Genomic DNA, 15,781 nt, shown 5'->3' on the forward strand with positions numbered 1-15,781 from the left:
ACCCACACCCTGTCCCTCACTCTGCCACTAAATATCTGCCCATCCTCCCACCCTCCATTCCCAGCCACCCATGTTCCTGGCACTGAGAGGCCCAGAAGTCTGTCCTGCCCTCTCTTGGGTTGGGGGTCTCCAAGCCAGCAGGGACACAGAGGCCCTGACGGAACCCTGCCCAGAGGCAAGAACAGGCTTCTGTGGGCTCTGGTTCCAAGGCTCGTGTTCTCAGACACACACACACACACACACACACACACACACGTAACCTCACTTCCACCCTGTGAGGTGGGTCCTGTTACCCATCACTGTTTTGTAGATGACAAAACTAGGCCCAGAGCTGTGAAGTAATGTGTACGAGGTCACACTCAAGGTCTTCCTGCTGCCCCCCACAGTCCCAGATCTCAGTTTCCCCTGCCCAGGATTCCTGCGGCCACTTGGGGTCAGTGTCCTGCTTCTGCCCTGTCACTTGAGGACCCTTCAAGAGAGTGGCCTCCATGAGAAAGTCACCCCAAAATACACCCTGGGCACTCACAGTCCTGGGGCCCCAGGCCTTGAGGTCTGTGAGAGTGTCACCCAGCCACAGTGGCAAACAGGCTGTCAGCTTTCGCCATGTACAGACAGAACGAGCAAATGCTCCAGGAATCCGATTCCTAGACCCAAGAGAAACTGAAGCGCAGGTCCACACAGAAACCTACACACGTTACAGCAGCTTTCTTCATAATAGTCCAAAGGTGCAAACGGCCCACGCTCAGAAATGAGTGGGTGGGTAAACAAAGCACAGTTTGTCCATACAGCGGAACATTATTCAGCCATAAAAATCACCAACACATGCTACAACTCCGATGAGCCTCAAGAACATTAGACTAAGTGAAAGAAACCAGACACAAACTGTCACATACTGTATGATTCTTTTTACATGCTATACCAGGAACAGGTAAATCCATACAGACAGAAAGCAAATGAGTGGCCACCAGGAGGAATGGGGAGTCATTACTTTTTGATGGTTACAGGGTGTTTTGCCGGGATGGTGAAAAAGTTTCGTGACTAGAAGTGTGGTGGTTGCGTAACAGTGTGAACACACGAACCGCCAGTGACTTGTGCACTCCATGATAGCTAATTGCATGATACGTGAATTTCACCTCAATTTTTCAAAAACTCAACTTCACTTCCCCTAAGCCCACATCAGAGCTCAGGCAGGCTCCTGGCAGGCCAGACTGGACACCAGCCCGCATCCCAGGCCTGTTGGCTCATTGGCAGTGGCACCCCAGGCTCAGTGGCCATCATTCCCTCAGGTCGGTGACATGGGCATCTTGTGATGAGCACACAAGGTCTCATGGAGGTCACCAAGTCAGGAAAGCTGGGATTTGAACACAGAGGGGCCCTGTCATATCATCCCTGCCTCTGCAGGGTGCTCACCTAGCCCTGCCCCTGGGTGTGCGTCACTGGGTCCTGGGCGGCTGGCCACCAGCCAGGTGGGGCGGTCCACAGAGGCTTTTGTCAACAGCCCTTCAAAGACTGGTCGTGCCAAGGGCAAGGAACTCGTTGCACCATCTGCAGCTTCTGCCTAGTCACTTGTAAGGAGCATGGGGACAGCGGTGAGAGCGGAATCCAGGGTCCTGGTCTGGGTGGCCTGTCTGCTCCTGGCGTTCCCTGCCACAGCCACTGGTAACACACAACTGCTGGGCCTGCAGGGGCAGGAGCTTGGGGGGCTTCGGGAGGCCTCTGCAGTAGGGGGCAAGAGTGACACAGGGACAGGGAGGACGGCGCAGCCTGCTCAGGAAAGGGGTCTAGTTTGGAGGAAACAGATTGTGCATCGTTTCTGGGCAGGGGCCCCGTCCTCGCTATCCTGTGTGATCCCCAGGGCAGCCCTGCCAGGGGACGTGATTGTCGTTATGTTTTAAGTGACTGGAGGTTTGTTTTAATCAGGTATGGTGGGGCAAACAGATTGCAAATGACTGTGATGAAGGAAGAAGTTTCCTTACACTTCTCTGGGAAAAGAGGCACCAGGCCCCGCAGGGCCACACTGGGAAGCACCCGGTGTGTCACGAGGAAGAAGGAGGAGGGGAGAGCATGGGCAGGAGCCTTTACTGCTGTCTCCACGGGAAGGGAGAGGCAAAGTAGACTAAGTAGGCTCAGGATTGGCAGCGGGCGCTGGGGTCAAGGGGCTGCTCCTAGTTGCCTGGTACCTGGCCCTGGGGTGACAAGGGCTGGTGGATAGCAGCCAGGAGTTTGAGAGCCCCACAGAGGAAGTGGTTGGGGGTGTGGCTGTGGGTTGGTTTGCATCTGAAAGACTTGCTCCCAAGAGAGTTGTGTTTGTGTCTAGAAATTGGACAGCCCTGGGAGGGACAATGCCCGTCTTAGTCCATTTGTGTTGTCACAGAGGAATACCTGAGCCTGGTTTATTTGGTTCAGGCTTCTGCAGGCCGCACAAGAAACAGGGCACCAGCAGCTGCTTCCCATGAGGGCCTGAGGCTGCTTCCGCTCATGGCAGAAGGGGAAGGGCAGCGGCGTGTGCATGGGGAGAGAGGAGGAGGTGCCGGGCCTTTTTCACCACGTAGTTCTCCAGGGAACTAAGAGTGAGAACTCACTCCCAGGAGAAAGGCACCAAGCCACCTGCCCCCATGACCCAAACGCCTCCCACTAGGTCCCACCTCCAACACTGGGGATCAGGTTTTAACACGAGACTTGGAGAGGCAAAAAAAACTGTATCTAAAGCAGAGCACCCCCAAGGTCAGCAAAGCCCCAGGCGCAAAGCTTCAGAATACAGGAATAAGGATGTAGTTATCATACCTTACTTGGCAGAGTAACCTGAGGTGCAAATGAGGAAGTGGCTGGCCCAAGGCTCCAGAGTCCAGGGCAGGTCTGGTGCTGTGTGCAAAGTCCTTGGAACAGAGCCTGGGAGAACAGTGCTCAGAGGGCAAATGTGTCCTTCACTCTCAGTGTCCTTCTGTCACCCTATCCCTACACGGAGGCTGCAGACTCACCCCGCCCCCTCTGTCCTGCCCTCAGGGCCCGAACTCGCTCAGCCCGAAGTACACACCACCCTGGGCCGCGTGCGAGGCCGGCAGGTGGGCGTGAAGGGCACAGACAGCCTTGTGAATGTCTTCCTGGGCATCCCATTCGTCCAGGCACCCTTGGGGCCTGACCGGTTTTCAGCCCCGCGCCCAGCACAGCCCTGGGAGGGTGTGCGGGATGCCAGCACCGAGCCCCCCATGTGAGTAGTGCCGGTGGAGGTGGGCAAGCGGGCAGGTGGGCAGGGCTCCACTGCCAGGGCATGTGGGGCTGACCAGCTGGTCCTTGGGCCTGTCCTTGGTACAGGTGCCTGCAGAATGTGGACAGAATGGATAACGGCAGATTTACGCTCAATGGAAAGCATCGACTCTTCCCTATTTCAGAGGACTGCCTGGTCCTCAACATCTACAGCCCAGCTGGGGCCACAGCAGGGGACAAGAGGCCGGTGGGCAGCCCGGAGGGCCCTGTCCTCCCATTCAGCTCCACCTGTCTGCCTGGCCCTTCCCCATCCCTGTTCCCAGACCATCCCAGAGGTCCCGAGAATACCCTGGGCTGGTAGGTGGGCATGTGGGCTCCCAGGAGCTGGGGGTCACTGCCCCAGGGTCCTCTCTGCAGGTCATGGTATGGTTCCACGGAGGCTCTCTGACCGTTGGTGCCGCCACCTCCTACGATGGATCAGCCCTGGCAGCCTACGGGGATGTGGTCGTGGTCACAGTCCAGTACCGCCTGGGGGTGTTTGGCTTCTTCAGGTGAGACACAGTCTGGGTGAGAGCACCAACTGCACTGAGGGGCCACTCACGAGAGGATCCGGCGACCTAGGCTGGGGGGCCAGAGGCTGCATGGAGACAGAGTGCCCCCTGCACTGCTCTCTGGGGCAGAGAAGGTGCTCCCTGAGCCTCCACCCTGGGGGAGCGGCCCAGTGAAACCTAAAATCGTGCAGTGAACTTGGTCCCTTGGGCAGAGGGCACTGGTTCCTGGGCTGTGGCCAGGATCCCAGCCGGGGTTGGAGGCAAAGAACTGTCTGATCTCGTAGCCACCTGGGAGCCAGCCCTGGCTACCCCCACTGGCCTGCCCACACCACGTGCTAGGTGGATGCCAAGCGTAGCTCACAGCCAGGCCTGACTTGGGAGCAGAGGAGGGCTGAGCGCCCTGGTGGCTGATTTGAAGCAAAGCTGCAAAGATGGAGGAACATCGGTCATGGGAGCCAGCCTGCGCTAACCACTGCCTCACCTGCCCCCCAGCACTGGGGACGAGCATGCACCTGGCAACCACGGCTTCCTAGATGTGGTGGCTGCTCTGCGCTGGGTACAGGGGAACATCAGCCCCTTTGGGGGTGACCCCAACTGTGTCACCGTCTTTGGCGGATCTGCCGGTGGCGTCATCGCCTCTGCCCTGGTAAAAGTCACCATAAGGGGCTAGTAGTGATGGCCGGGAGGGTTCCTGTGGTCCCAGACCTCCCAGCTCCTCTGCCCTTCTCTGACAGCCATCTGCTTTCTCCACCATACCCAGGTCCTGGCCCCGATGGCTGCCGGGCTGTTCCACAGAGCCATTGCACAGAGCGGGACCGTCACCGTCCCTGGGATATTTGATCCTGACCCAGGGCACCTAGCTCGGGTCTGCATTTCCTTCACCTCTTACTCCATGTGCACCTCCCCTCCCCGACCCTGTGCTGGCCCTGGGGTCTCAGAATGGGAGTGTGCAGCTAGGGCACCCCTGCTGGCAGAGAGACCCCCACCCCCAGGATGAAGGCAGCCGAGAGGAAACAGCCGCTGCATTCCAGAGGGTGGGCAGTCAGGGATGGCTTCCTGAAGGAGACCACCCCTGCGTGCACCACCCTTGGTCCCTTGCCTGGGGTGGGGTCTTCAGGAGCACCCCTCTCTGCTCCAGGCGGCATGGTGCAGGGGGCCCTCCACTCCCGGCCACGCTGCTGCCTGAGACATCTCCACTGAGGCTCTGGAGCCCCCCAGAGCCCCGCTGTAACAAGGCCTTGTGGAGAGTCCCCGTGGAAGCCACGGAATGGGAGCTGCATCTGCAAAGGCTGCAGGTGTGAGACACAGTGATAGGTCCTGGAAGCAGCAAGCTGTCAGGTAGGGACCTCAGCAGGCTGGGGCGGAGCAGGAAGTGAAGGCGCTGGAGAAGCAGGGGCATCGCCTGGGAATCTGGACCTTCTCCAAGGGCTGGAGGAAGCGAGGCAGTGACAGGCCGGGCTCCTTGGAGTGGAAGGTGGGTCGGAGGGAGCCATCCTGGAGGTTGAGAGGCCATGGAGATGGCCAGGGCAGAGTCCAGGGAGAGAAGACAGTGACAGGCAGGGGCAGTGCTGGGGGTGGGGGACAGGTGGGTGTAAGGGGGACTTGGGAGGCTGTGTCAGTGCCCCCATTTGACCCCAGAGCACCGCCAAGGTGGAGGAATGAGGTGGAGGAATAGGCTGGGCGTCTTCACCACAGGGCTGGAGATTGTTCAGGAACTTTGGCCTGGGCACATTGCCTCTTGTCTGGACAACAGCATCCCTGGCCCATCCTCCAACCGTGGCCGGGAGAGATTTTCTGGATCACAAACTTTAGGTCCTTCCCCGTCTCTCCTGTGCCCCATGAAAAACACAGCTCAGCCAATCCTCCTTAAACACATATTCATGGGGCTCCTGCCCATGGCCACCGGCCTGCAGCCTCACCTCCCTCCCCCCCCAGCCCCACTCCAGCCTCCGCACCCCACCCTTCCCTGCCAAACCAGGGCCCTGCCGAAGCCCTCCCTCTCCAAACTCCCTCCATTTCCTTATTTCCTCAGCGAACTTTGCTGACCTGTGGCTTTAGGAACATAGTTAATTAGATGAGGACGCTGATCTCAAAAGGGCAAAAATGCTGATCTAGCACCCCTTGTATTATCCTGGGTGGAGCTAGAGCCCATTCTACTAAGTGAAGTATCACCAGAATGGAAAAACAAGCACCACATGTACTCACCATCAAATTGGTATTAACTGATCAACACTTAAGTGCACATATGGTAGTAACATTCATCAGGTGGCGGGCAGGTGGCAGGGGGTGGGCAGGGGATGGGTATATTTACACCTAACGGGTACGGTGAGCACCGTCTGGGGGATGGACACGCTTGTAGCTCTGACTCGGGGGCCGGGGCAAAGGCAATATATGTAACCTAAACATTTGTTCCCCGTAATATCTGAAATAATAATAAAAAAAGGGCAAAGGGTACACAGCCCCTCATCCCCAGATAATGACATTATAGTGTAACAGAGGACACACAGGGTCCCCGGGGACCACCCAAGCTGGTGAGCAGAGCAGACTTTTCAGGAGTTGTGGCCAGTCTCAGGCCTGATCTGCGAAATCGCGCCCAGCTGTGCTGCAGAGGCACCCCCTCTCTATGGGAGGCAGAGGGCTGCAAGGTGGGGGTCAGTGGCTGAGAGGGAGGCATGACACTTTCGTCTGTCCCCAGGACATTGCGGACTCCTTCGCTTGCAGCTCCCACTCCTCAGCTGAGATACTGCGGTGCCTTCGGCAGAAGGAAGGAGACAAACTGATCTTTAGCAAGTTGGTATGCCCACCTCCTTGGCGATGGTGCCAGGCAATGGCACAGAGGGGGTTCTGGGCCCAGGGCCCAACTAGGCCTGGGGACAGGAATGGAGGCCACCCCCAGCCCCGAGGGCAGGCCCTGTCTTCTAGGGAAGAGACCTGCTTGGAAGTGTCAGTTGTCTGGTCTCCTGATTCCCCCTGGGCCCCTCACCCTGGTAATCTCCATCCCCCTGCTTTCCCTCAAGGCTCAGCCACTCAGGCACACAGCTAGGTGGCCCCTGGGTCCCATGCTTTGAGGCTGGGTCCTGACTTGAGAGCCTCCTGCCTTGCTTTCTCCAGCAAAAAACGGGCATGACTGCTTTCACCGTAGACGGCACCTTCTTTCCCAAAAGCCCCAAGGAGATCCTCAATGAGAAGCGAGTCCACTCTGTGCCTGTTCTCCTGGGCATCAACAACCACGAGATTAGCTGGCTCATCCCCAGGGTGAGTGTCCTCCAGCACCTGCACCCGTCAAGGCCCTGCCCCAGCCAGTCTTCTTTCACCCCCTCATCACCACCACAGCTCTGTGAGCTGAGCATTCCTGTGATTCCTATTTGGTAGGTGAGATAGCTGAGGCCCTGAAAGGTTGAAGGGACTTGCTAAGGTCACCCAGTTACATTTTCAGAAAGCCATGTTTCCATCTGGGGACCAAGCTTTTGCACCAAGTGGCTGATCCGCAGCATATTCCTGCCTTGGTGTCTGGTTTATACATCGCGGTCTGTGAGACTGGTTAATGTGACACTGTCCCTGAGAGACTGACTACCTAAGACTCTCAGGTCTCAGACATCAAGCCACTGGTGACCTCATGGGCCAAGGACACTCCAGTCCCTTCCAGGTGCACAGAACACCCTTAACAGTGTCAACATCATGCTTCCACCCTAAGCATCTTGTTAGTTCATTCTCACTCTTCTACCCGTCTTCATAGCAATTGCTTTGAATGGCTGCAAAACCTTCCACAAAGGGAGGATCCCAAAATAATGTTCCTTTATTTTGGCATTTGGGCAGCTTCTCGTTTTTACCACGGAAGCCATTAGTGCAGCGAACATCTTCATGTCCACAGCTTTTGTCCTCTGACTTATTCCTTTGGAATCGATCCCCAGGAGGGGCACCTGCTTGCTATGTGAGAGGCTCGTGCAATCTTGACACCCAAGGACACACTTGCGGAAGTGGCCAGGCCAATGCCCAGACTTTGGCAGGCAGCCCTGCCCCCCGCACTGTCAACTTATAGTTATGTGTCAAAACGAGGGAGAACCGACCTGGCTGGCTCCTACGACCTGGGGAAACCTGCCTAGAGTGAAATGCTGTGCCGGGTCTTGGAGCCAAGGGTGTTTCTCGGGAACTGGCTCGCAGGGCTGCTCCCCTCGTCACTGGTGCAGGCGTTCCCACCCGCATGAGCGCGGGTGTAAATCTGTCAGCCAGTTGTGCATTCCCTAAGGGTGGCGCGCACCTGTAATCCCAGGTACTCGGGAGGCTGAGGTGGGAGGATCCCTTGAGCCCAGGAGTTTGCTACTGCACTCCAGCCTGGGTAACAGAGTGAGACCCTGTCTCTAAAAACCAAAACAACACAAAACAAAAAAGTTCTTGGTGAAAGTTTTAGCCATGGCTGCAAAACAATTCCTACCCCTCCTTCTGGAAACCTCTCCACTTCATACATATTGCTGTCCACATAGCACGTTCTGACAGGGCCACGCTAATTTAAATCACCACCAGCAACTTGGGTCTACAGTTTTATTGCAACCTGACAAGTATTTGCTGACCATAATTTTTTAAAAATATCAGCTTTATTGAGATACAATTTACATACCATAAAATTCACCCTTGTAAAGTGCACAGCTCAGCGTTTCTTAGTTTATTTACAAAATTGTGCAACCCTCACCACTATCTTATTGCAGAACATTTGCATCATCCTAAAAAGGAAGCTCATACCCAGTCTCCCTTCCTCAGACCCTGGCAACCACTGATCTGTTTTCCATCAACTTTATGGATTTTCCCATTCTGCACAATTCATAGAAATGGATCATACACATCAGACACGGCCTTTTGTGTCTGACTTTTTTCACCGAACATAGTGTTTTCATGATTCATCTGTCTTGCACCAAGAAGTAGCAGTACTTCATGCCTCTTGGTGGCTGAATATACTATTGTGTTTTGCTTACCCATTCAATAGCTCGTAGACGTTTGGGCCGTTTCCACCTTTTTTGCTATTAATGGATGACCCTGGATGAATATTCACGTGCAAGTTGTTTTGAAAACACGTGTTTTCATTTCTATTGGTTACAGAAGTGGAAGTGGAAGTGCAGGGTCACGTGCTAATGCTCTGTTTAATTTGAGGAGCTGTCGGACTGCCTTCCAAATGGGCCGCACCATTTTGCGTTCCTACCAGCGGTGTGTGAGGTTCCAATTTCTCCATGTCCTGGCCAGCCCTTCTTATTCTTTCTTGTTTTGATTCTAGCCACGTAAGTGGTATCTTGTTTTGATTTGCATTTCTTTAATGGCTAAAGATGTTGAGCATCTTTTCATGTGCTTACTGGTTGTATATTTTATCTTCTTTGGAGAAATGTCTATTCAAATCATTGGTCATTTTTATATTTGATTATTTGTCTTTTTCTTGTTGAGCTGTAAGACTTCTTTACTTATTCTGGATACTAGTCCCTTATCCGGTATCTGATTTGCAAATTTGCAAATATTTGTTCCATTCTGTGGTTGTCTTTTCACCTTTTTTGGGGGGGGAAGAGACCAGGTCTTACTTTGCTGCTCAGGTATTGCCCAGGCTGGATTCAATTTGAAGGTTATCTTGATTTGGGCCCGTGGACTTTTGAGTCTGGCCACACTTCCTCTGTAATGAGTTTATGGGCACAGGGCTCTGAACACTCCTGCCCAGGACAGTGGTCCAGATGCACTGAGAGGGCCTTGGTGTCCCCACAGGCCTTACGTTTCTGGGACAGGACGGAGCAGATAAGCGTGGAGGAGATGATGGACATCTTGAGGCCCTTCTTGATCAGTCTGGTAAGACAAGAGACAGGAGGGAGGCGGCCAGTAAACATCCCACCCGGCACAGACTCTGTTCCCACTCCTGACACCCACAGCTGCCCACCTTCCACCAGGCCCCTGGGTCAAACTGGTGAACTGTAGTTCCACCCAGGACTCCCCTGGACACGAGTCAAGGTAGTTCTCAAAGGAAAATTATCATCATCGTCACCATCATTGTCACAGCACAGAGTGCCTGTTAACGAGCACGTACTCTGTGCCAGGGACTGTGCTGTGTCTCCTTCCATCCTCGTTGCAACTCTGTGAAGTAGGAAATTTCATGATCCTTATGTTACAGATGAGGAAACTGAGGCTCAAAGTCTCATGGCAGGTAAGGGGCAGAGGCAGAGTTTGAGCCAGTTCTGTCCGATGCCAGAGCCTCAGCAGTCAGATGTGGAGCCAGATGGACCTGGCGTCAAATCCCAGCCCTGCCCACTTGCCCAGATATCCTAACGCCTCTGAGCCCATTTCTTCACCAAGAAATGGGGGTGATACTTCCTATTCACCCGAGCTGTTGTGAGAAGGGGACTGGATGTTGCATTTGAAGAGTCTACCTGGGAGCTGGTACTCAGCAGGTGCTCAATGTTTGTTCCTCTTCCTTCTTTGGAAGCCCCAGAGGCTCCCGCATTCACACGACCTCATCACTGCTCTCTGCAGCTGTGAGGGAGCCCCCATCATTTGCTCTCTCACTTACTTCCCAGTTCACTTCCACTGAACAGCTGCTTCCAGGCCAGACCCTTTGCTGGGGACATCACATATGCTGTGACACAATGCTGCCAGGCAAGGACTGACATTCAGAGAGGCGCAGCCAACTGTCTGAGGTCATGCAGCCAGGCAGTGGTCCCAGAGCTGGGATTTGACTCCAAACCTGGGAGCATCTAGAACTCCCAGGAAGACAGAGAGGCACCTGGCTGCCTGGGACATGGAAGAACCCATGCTGGAGGGTGTTCAGCTTCTTGGGAGGGTCTGCCACAGCTGTGGGGCCTGAGTAGGCCTGAGCCTGTCCTCCTGCCCCAGGATATACCCCCTGAGATGATGGCCACCGTCGTAGATGAATACCTAGACAGCAACTCAGATGCACAAGCCCAACTCCATGCCTTCCTCGAGTTGGCGAGCGACACACTCTTTACCTTCCCTGTCTTAAATTTCTCAAGAAGCCTCCGAGGTAAGCCTATCCCTGGCCACTTTCCCACTTTGGCCGAGGAGCTGGGTCATCACAGGTGACATGGCTGTGATACGGTCATTTTCCCCTGATTCCTTGTACCCCACACCCCGCTGCCTCCCTCAGCCCTGCCTTCTCTGGGATGCAACATCACAGTAACGAGAAGTGTCTCTGGCAGGGCACTTTGCCCAGGAGAAAAGTGAGTCTCAGAGAGGTACAGTGACTTGCCAAAGGTCACCCAGCAGAGCCCATCACCAATTCTCAGGATTTCGTTCAATCCCAGTGACTTCCTCCTCTTCCAGTGCTCCTCCTGGGACAAGTATTGCTTCCTCCAAGCCTGGCGGCTAATTCCCAACATAGCCCTGCAACAGCTCTGATTTCTAAACTTTGTGACCTCGGGCAAGATACCTAACCTCCTGTGCCTCAGTTTCCTCACTTGTGAAATGCAGATAATAACAGAATCTAATCCATGAGGTTATGATGATGAGATAAACGATGACACAAAGCACACAGAATGGTGCTCCACACCTAGCGATCGCTCAGAAAATACCTGCTGCTAATCATTTTGTCTTCATCATCATCGTTGGTATTGGTGTCATGAGCTTGTGCCGCCAAAGACGGGACCTAATAGGGCTGGGGGCTGCCTAACTCTGATCCTGCCCTCTCTCTGCAGATTCGGGGAACCCCATCTTTTTCTATGAGTTCCAGCATCGACCCAGTTCTTTTGTGAAGATCAAACCGGACTGGGTGAAGGCCGACCATGGAGCTGAGATTGCTTTCGTATTTGGGGGTCCCTTCCTCATGGACGAGAGCTCCCTCCTGGGTGAGGACAGACAGACAGACAGACATGCAACCCCTCGGCTGCCAGACTCCAAGGGGCCAGGGCAGGGCTTGCAGGAGCAGAAGTCTGGCCAGCAGCAGGGATCCTGGGTCAACTCCGGGCCCCACATGACCGACCCTGATTCCATTCTGTTCCTTTCACCAGCCTTTCCAGAGGCCACAGAGGACGAGAAGCAGCTGAGCCTCACCATGATGGCCCAGTGGACCCACTTTGCCCGGACAGGGTGAGTGAGAGAGCAGGCTTGCCTGGCTTTGGGCCTGGGACACTCAGATCTGCCCCTTGGGGACAGCACAGGAGGCCTTGGTCCTCACTCATTCCTCCCACCCAGGGACCCCAACGGCAAGGGGCTGCCTCCTTGGCCCCAGTTCGACCAGTCGGAGCAATATCTGGAGATCAGCCAGGTACCACGGGCCAGGCAGAAGCTAAAGGAAGCCCGAATGAGGTTCTGGACAGAGACACTCCCCAGCAAGATCCAGCAGTGGTACGAGACGCAGAAGAGGGGGAAGGCCCCAGAGGAGCTCTGAGGCAGGGCCTGGGCCTTGCTGGGGCCAACCCAAAGAGTGGCAAAGTCCCAGCAGGGGAACCTCCCTCCCCTAGCCCCCTCCCTCACTGAGAGAGACTTTAACCTAAACCAGGCCCATGTGGGCTCATGTCCTCAAAAGCATCAACCACTACATGACTGGTATTTTGCTGTTGTGAAATTTGTCACCAGGCTGCTTTCTGTCTCTGGGCCATTGTATGAGTTTTTCCCTCTCCCTGAAGTACCTTTCTGACTTGCTTCTTGGCAAGTTCCAGTTCATTCTTCATGCTCCTCAGAGGACTTCCTCCCCAAGGAAGCCATCCCTGCCTTCTCTGATCTGTGTGGCCCTGAGTCTGTGCCCATTAGAGCACAGTGCACCCTAGGCCAGCACTGGTGTCTCTCTCACCGTCGGAGGAACTCTCTGAAAGTGGGGACCAGGCTGGCCCCACTCTGTCACCCACACCAGAATCAGCCAGGCCCTGGAGTCAGGGGATGTTTGGTGAGTGCATGAAACACAGAGTATGTGAGTGGTGGTGCTGGACTTGAACCCAGAGCCTTCAGGTGCCAAAGCCAAGCTCAGTCTCCCACAGACATAGTCTGTCCTGGCCAGAAGGGTGGACTCCAAAGGCAGGGACCTGGAATGGGAGAAGTTCTGGAGCACCAGGGGATCTGGCCAAGAACGTATCTTAGCCCCTGACTAGGGCCTCAGACTAGAGCTGGGAGAGGTCCCCTGCTCCCTGCTGCCTAGTCCTGGCCCCTGCACAAGACAGCAGAATCCAACAGGGCCACATTCCCTGGACCTGGCCTTCACCATTTAGAGCCCTGACCCTTAGGACCTGGGACACGAGCTCCCAGCCCTGGCGTCAGGCTCCTCCCTCACTTCCTAGCTTGGGGAGGCAACTTCTGGGGAAGCTCAGCACGATCCTACAACACCCACCAGGACACAGGAGTACTGGTTGGGAGAGAGGTCTGGACTAGTGCATCACTCAGGCTGTTGTCACACAGAAAAGAAGAGACCTCCCCACTCAGGCTGAAGAGGTGGAAAGCAGCCAGAGGTTTGCAGAATGGGAGTAAGCACCTGTTTTTTGAGGATCAATGCCCCGTTCCCTTCAAACACCTGGATTTTGATGCACATCCCAGTGTCTTCTGCTGCCCCCACCATCCCATCCTAGCAGCTCCGGTCCTACACAGCCCCTTCCTCAGACTGACTTCCTGGCTGCCAATGGGTACATGAAGAGCATTTGCAACTGGCACAGGTTCTGTCCTGGGAAGTCCATTTTAGGCAGGAAGGAGAGTCACAAAGCCAGAGGGACTCTGAGTCACGTCATCCCCCTGCTAGAAAGCTCAGTGACCCCATCAGCTTTAGGACAAGTTCAAATTCTTCACATGGCACCGAAGGCCTCCTGTTCTCATCCCTGTCCCTGCACTAGGGAAGTTTGTCCCCACATGCAGGTCAAGAACCTGACAAGTAAACAGGCCCTAATAATACACTGTGTACCTGGGGACGGAACGGGCTGTGAAGACACAGAGACTAGACCAGCCCAGACTTGGGGGACAGGGAAGGAGGGACATCGAAGCTCAGGCCCTAAAGGACAAGCAGAGGTTACTCAGATGTGCAGGCCAGAACTGAAGGGAGCAAGCCCCAGACTCAGATAGGCATAGCCCTGCAGGGTAAGGACTGGTGGGCCCTGGGAGCCTCCTCCTGTGAGCAGTGAGGTTTGGGCACCAGGGGGTGCCGCAGGATCAGGCTCGCACACCTGGACCCGTGAGCAGGGGCAAGGTCCTAGCAGATCCTCCCGGCAGATGCAGAGAAGACGGGAACACACCCAACCCCAAACTTCGGCATTCCACATAGACGGAACAGCATGAGCAAAGGCCCTGCCCTTTCTCCTCCTTTTCCTTTCCCTACTGGCAATAAGCCACACTCATATTGCCTTGGCCCAGTTTCTCCATTCTAAGTCTCAGTTTCCCTATCTGTACAATAAGAATGATGATAGTGATAGTGATGATGATGATGATGACAGTAAAGAGGGCTGGAAAGAGTCTTGACTGGGCCAGATTTGAGATTCTGACAGGTAGCATTAGGTGACTCCTGTCCTAGGTCACCGGGCATCCTGTTTTGGGGGAGTGAACAGGGCTTGATCTGGTCTACTATTGGGCTTTAGACATATGTAGACATGTTTGACAAGTGACACCCACATGAGGACAAGTGGGTGTCCTCAGAGGTCGGACCACAGGGCGAGGCCCAGGTCCTGGAGAGAGGAGGAGCCTGGTGCACGGAGCTGGCCCAGAGCTGGGCCTAAGCTGGAAAGCAGAAATGGAAGTTCTGGGCACAGCCGGGCCTGACCTGACCTCCCAGCCCACAGGAGGCAGGAAAGGGCACCTGCTCAGCTGGAAGAATCCTCTCACTGACCTGAGACCCTGGGCCAAGCGACTCCACAGTCGGGGGACCCCTACCTGAGTACAGTAGTATCAAAATGGGGGGAGTTACCCTTCTCCATTCCAAAGATATCAAAGGCAGCAGCTGTAGACCCGGGTGAGTGTGTGTCTGTCAGGGTGGCGCCATCAAGGAAACTTCTGTGCTTTCATGTCAACAGATTCACAGATGACCAGCACTGAAGAGGTCTAGAGGCCAGTTCCCAGGCTGGGTGGGAGGGAGTGTAGCCAAGACCAAGCCATGATGGTAGGTGCAGATAGTACTCCTTCTGGGAAGGACTCAGCCTGGGTGCTTGGCCACCTCTGTGTCCACATGTTGGTGTCACGTGGATTCAATGACAACTCCAGGAGCCCCTTCACACCCTGAGGCTCCCAAACATACTTCCTGGTGACTTTCAGGTGACTCTCAGTTCCCAGAGACACCACCTGAGGGGTGCTGACGTGGCAGACCCCTCAGCCCCTTCTTCTGCAGCCAGCATTGCTTCATTACATGGGGACGGAAGGTCACATTTGAAGCGAGTAGTAGTAACCAATTCCCAGCCTTTTCTCTCCAAATAAAATCCTGTCCTCTTCCCAGGACTGAGAGGCTTCAGCAGATCACTCCTGCCTTCCCAGGTACCCTGCAAGGGGGTGAGCCAGGTTTTGCAGGATAACTAGGAGCTCACCTGTCCCTCTTGAGACCCTCAGTAGCTCACTGCTCTGTCAGGAGTCACTCCTCCCCAAAATTCCCCCACTCCTTTTGTCTTTTCTTTTTCAGAAAACTCAGATCGAAGCATAACACACGCACAAAAAGGTGCGCACATCTTATGTATTGAGCTTAATAAATTCTCACAAAGGGGAACACACGGTATGTAATCAGCACCTAGACCAAGAAAGAGACTATTACGAGCCCCTGGAAGCCCCTCATGCTCACTCTAGTCACTACCCCACAAAGGTAACCCCACATTGGAACATTTTTTGAAGATCTGCAGCAATTTGAAAAAACTAGCAGATGAACCATCATCCTCTTCCTCCTCCTTAGCCTACTCAATGCGAAGATGATGAAAATGAAAACCTTTATGATGATCCACTTCCACTTAATAAATAGTAAATATATTTTTTCTTCCTAATGATTTTCTTTTACTATCATTATTATTATTATTATTTTAGAGACAGGGTCTCTCTCTGTCACCCAGGCTGGAGAGTAGTGGTGTGATCACAGCTCACTGCAGCCTCCAACTCCTGGGTTC

The 15,781-nt window shown here is 54.5% G+C and overlaps 1 protein-coding gene across 2 annotated transcripts; it reads left to right on the forward strand.

The window, feature by feature from the left end:
• The first annotated feature begins 1,510 nt into the window (after positions 1-1,510).
• Positions 1,511-12,317, forward strand: CES3 (carboxylesterase 3). 2 transcript variants are annotated; one of them, XM_069456523.1, is made up of 13 exons: positions 1,512-1,659; positions 3,004-3,208; positions 3,313-3,451; positions 3,622-3,755; positions 4,248-4,401; positions 4,516-4,620; positions 6,451-6,549; positions 6,867-7,010; positions 9,492-9,572; positions 10,611-10,758; positions 11,429-11,578; positions 11,741-11,819; positions 11,925-12,317. In XM_069456523.1, exons 1-13 carry the CDS (start codon positions 1,578-1,580, stop codon positions 12,118-12,120), a joined length of 1,716 nt encoding a protein of 571 aa, XP_069312624.1. In that variant the 5' UTR covers positions 1,512-1,577; the 3' UTR covers positions 12,121-12,317. The 2 variants fall into 2 exon arrangements, with proteins under 2 accessions (XP_069312625.1, XP_069312624.1); XM_069456524.1 differs by lacking the exon at positions 4,516-4,620 and having other exon boundaries at positions 1,511-1,659.
• Positions 12,318-15,781: the final 3,464 nt, after the last annotated feature.

This window comes from Eulemur rufifrons, chromosome 23 (assembly GCF_041146395.1).
Source record: "Eulemur rufifrons isolate Redbay chromosome 23, OSU_ERuf_1, whole genome shotgun sequence".
Taxonomy (NCBI): domain Eukaryota; kingdom Metazoa; phylum Chordata; class Mammalia; order Primates; family Lemuridae; genus Eulemur; species Eulemur rufifrons.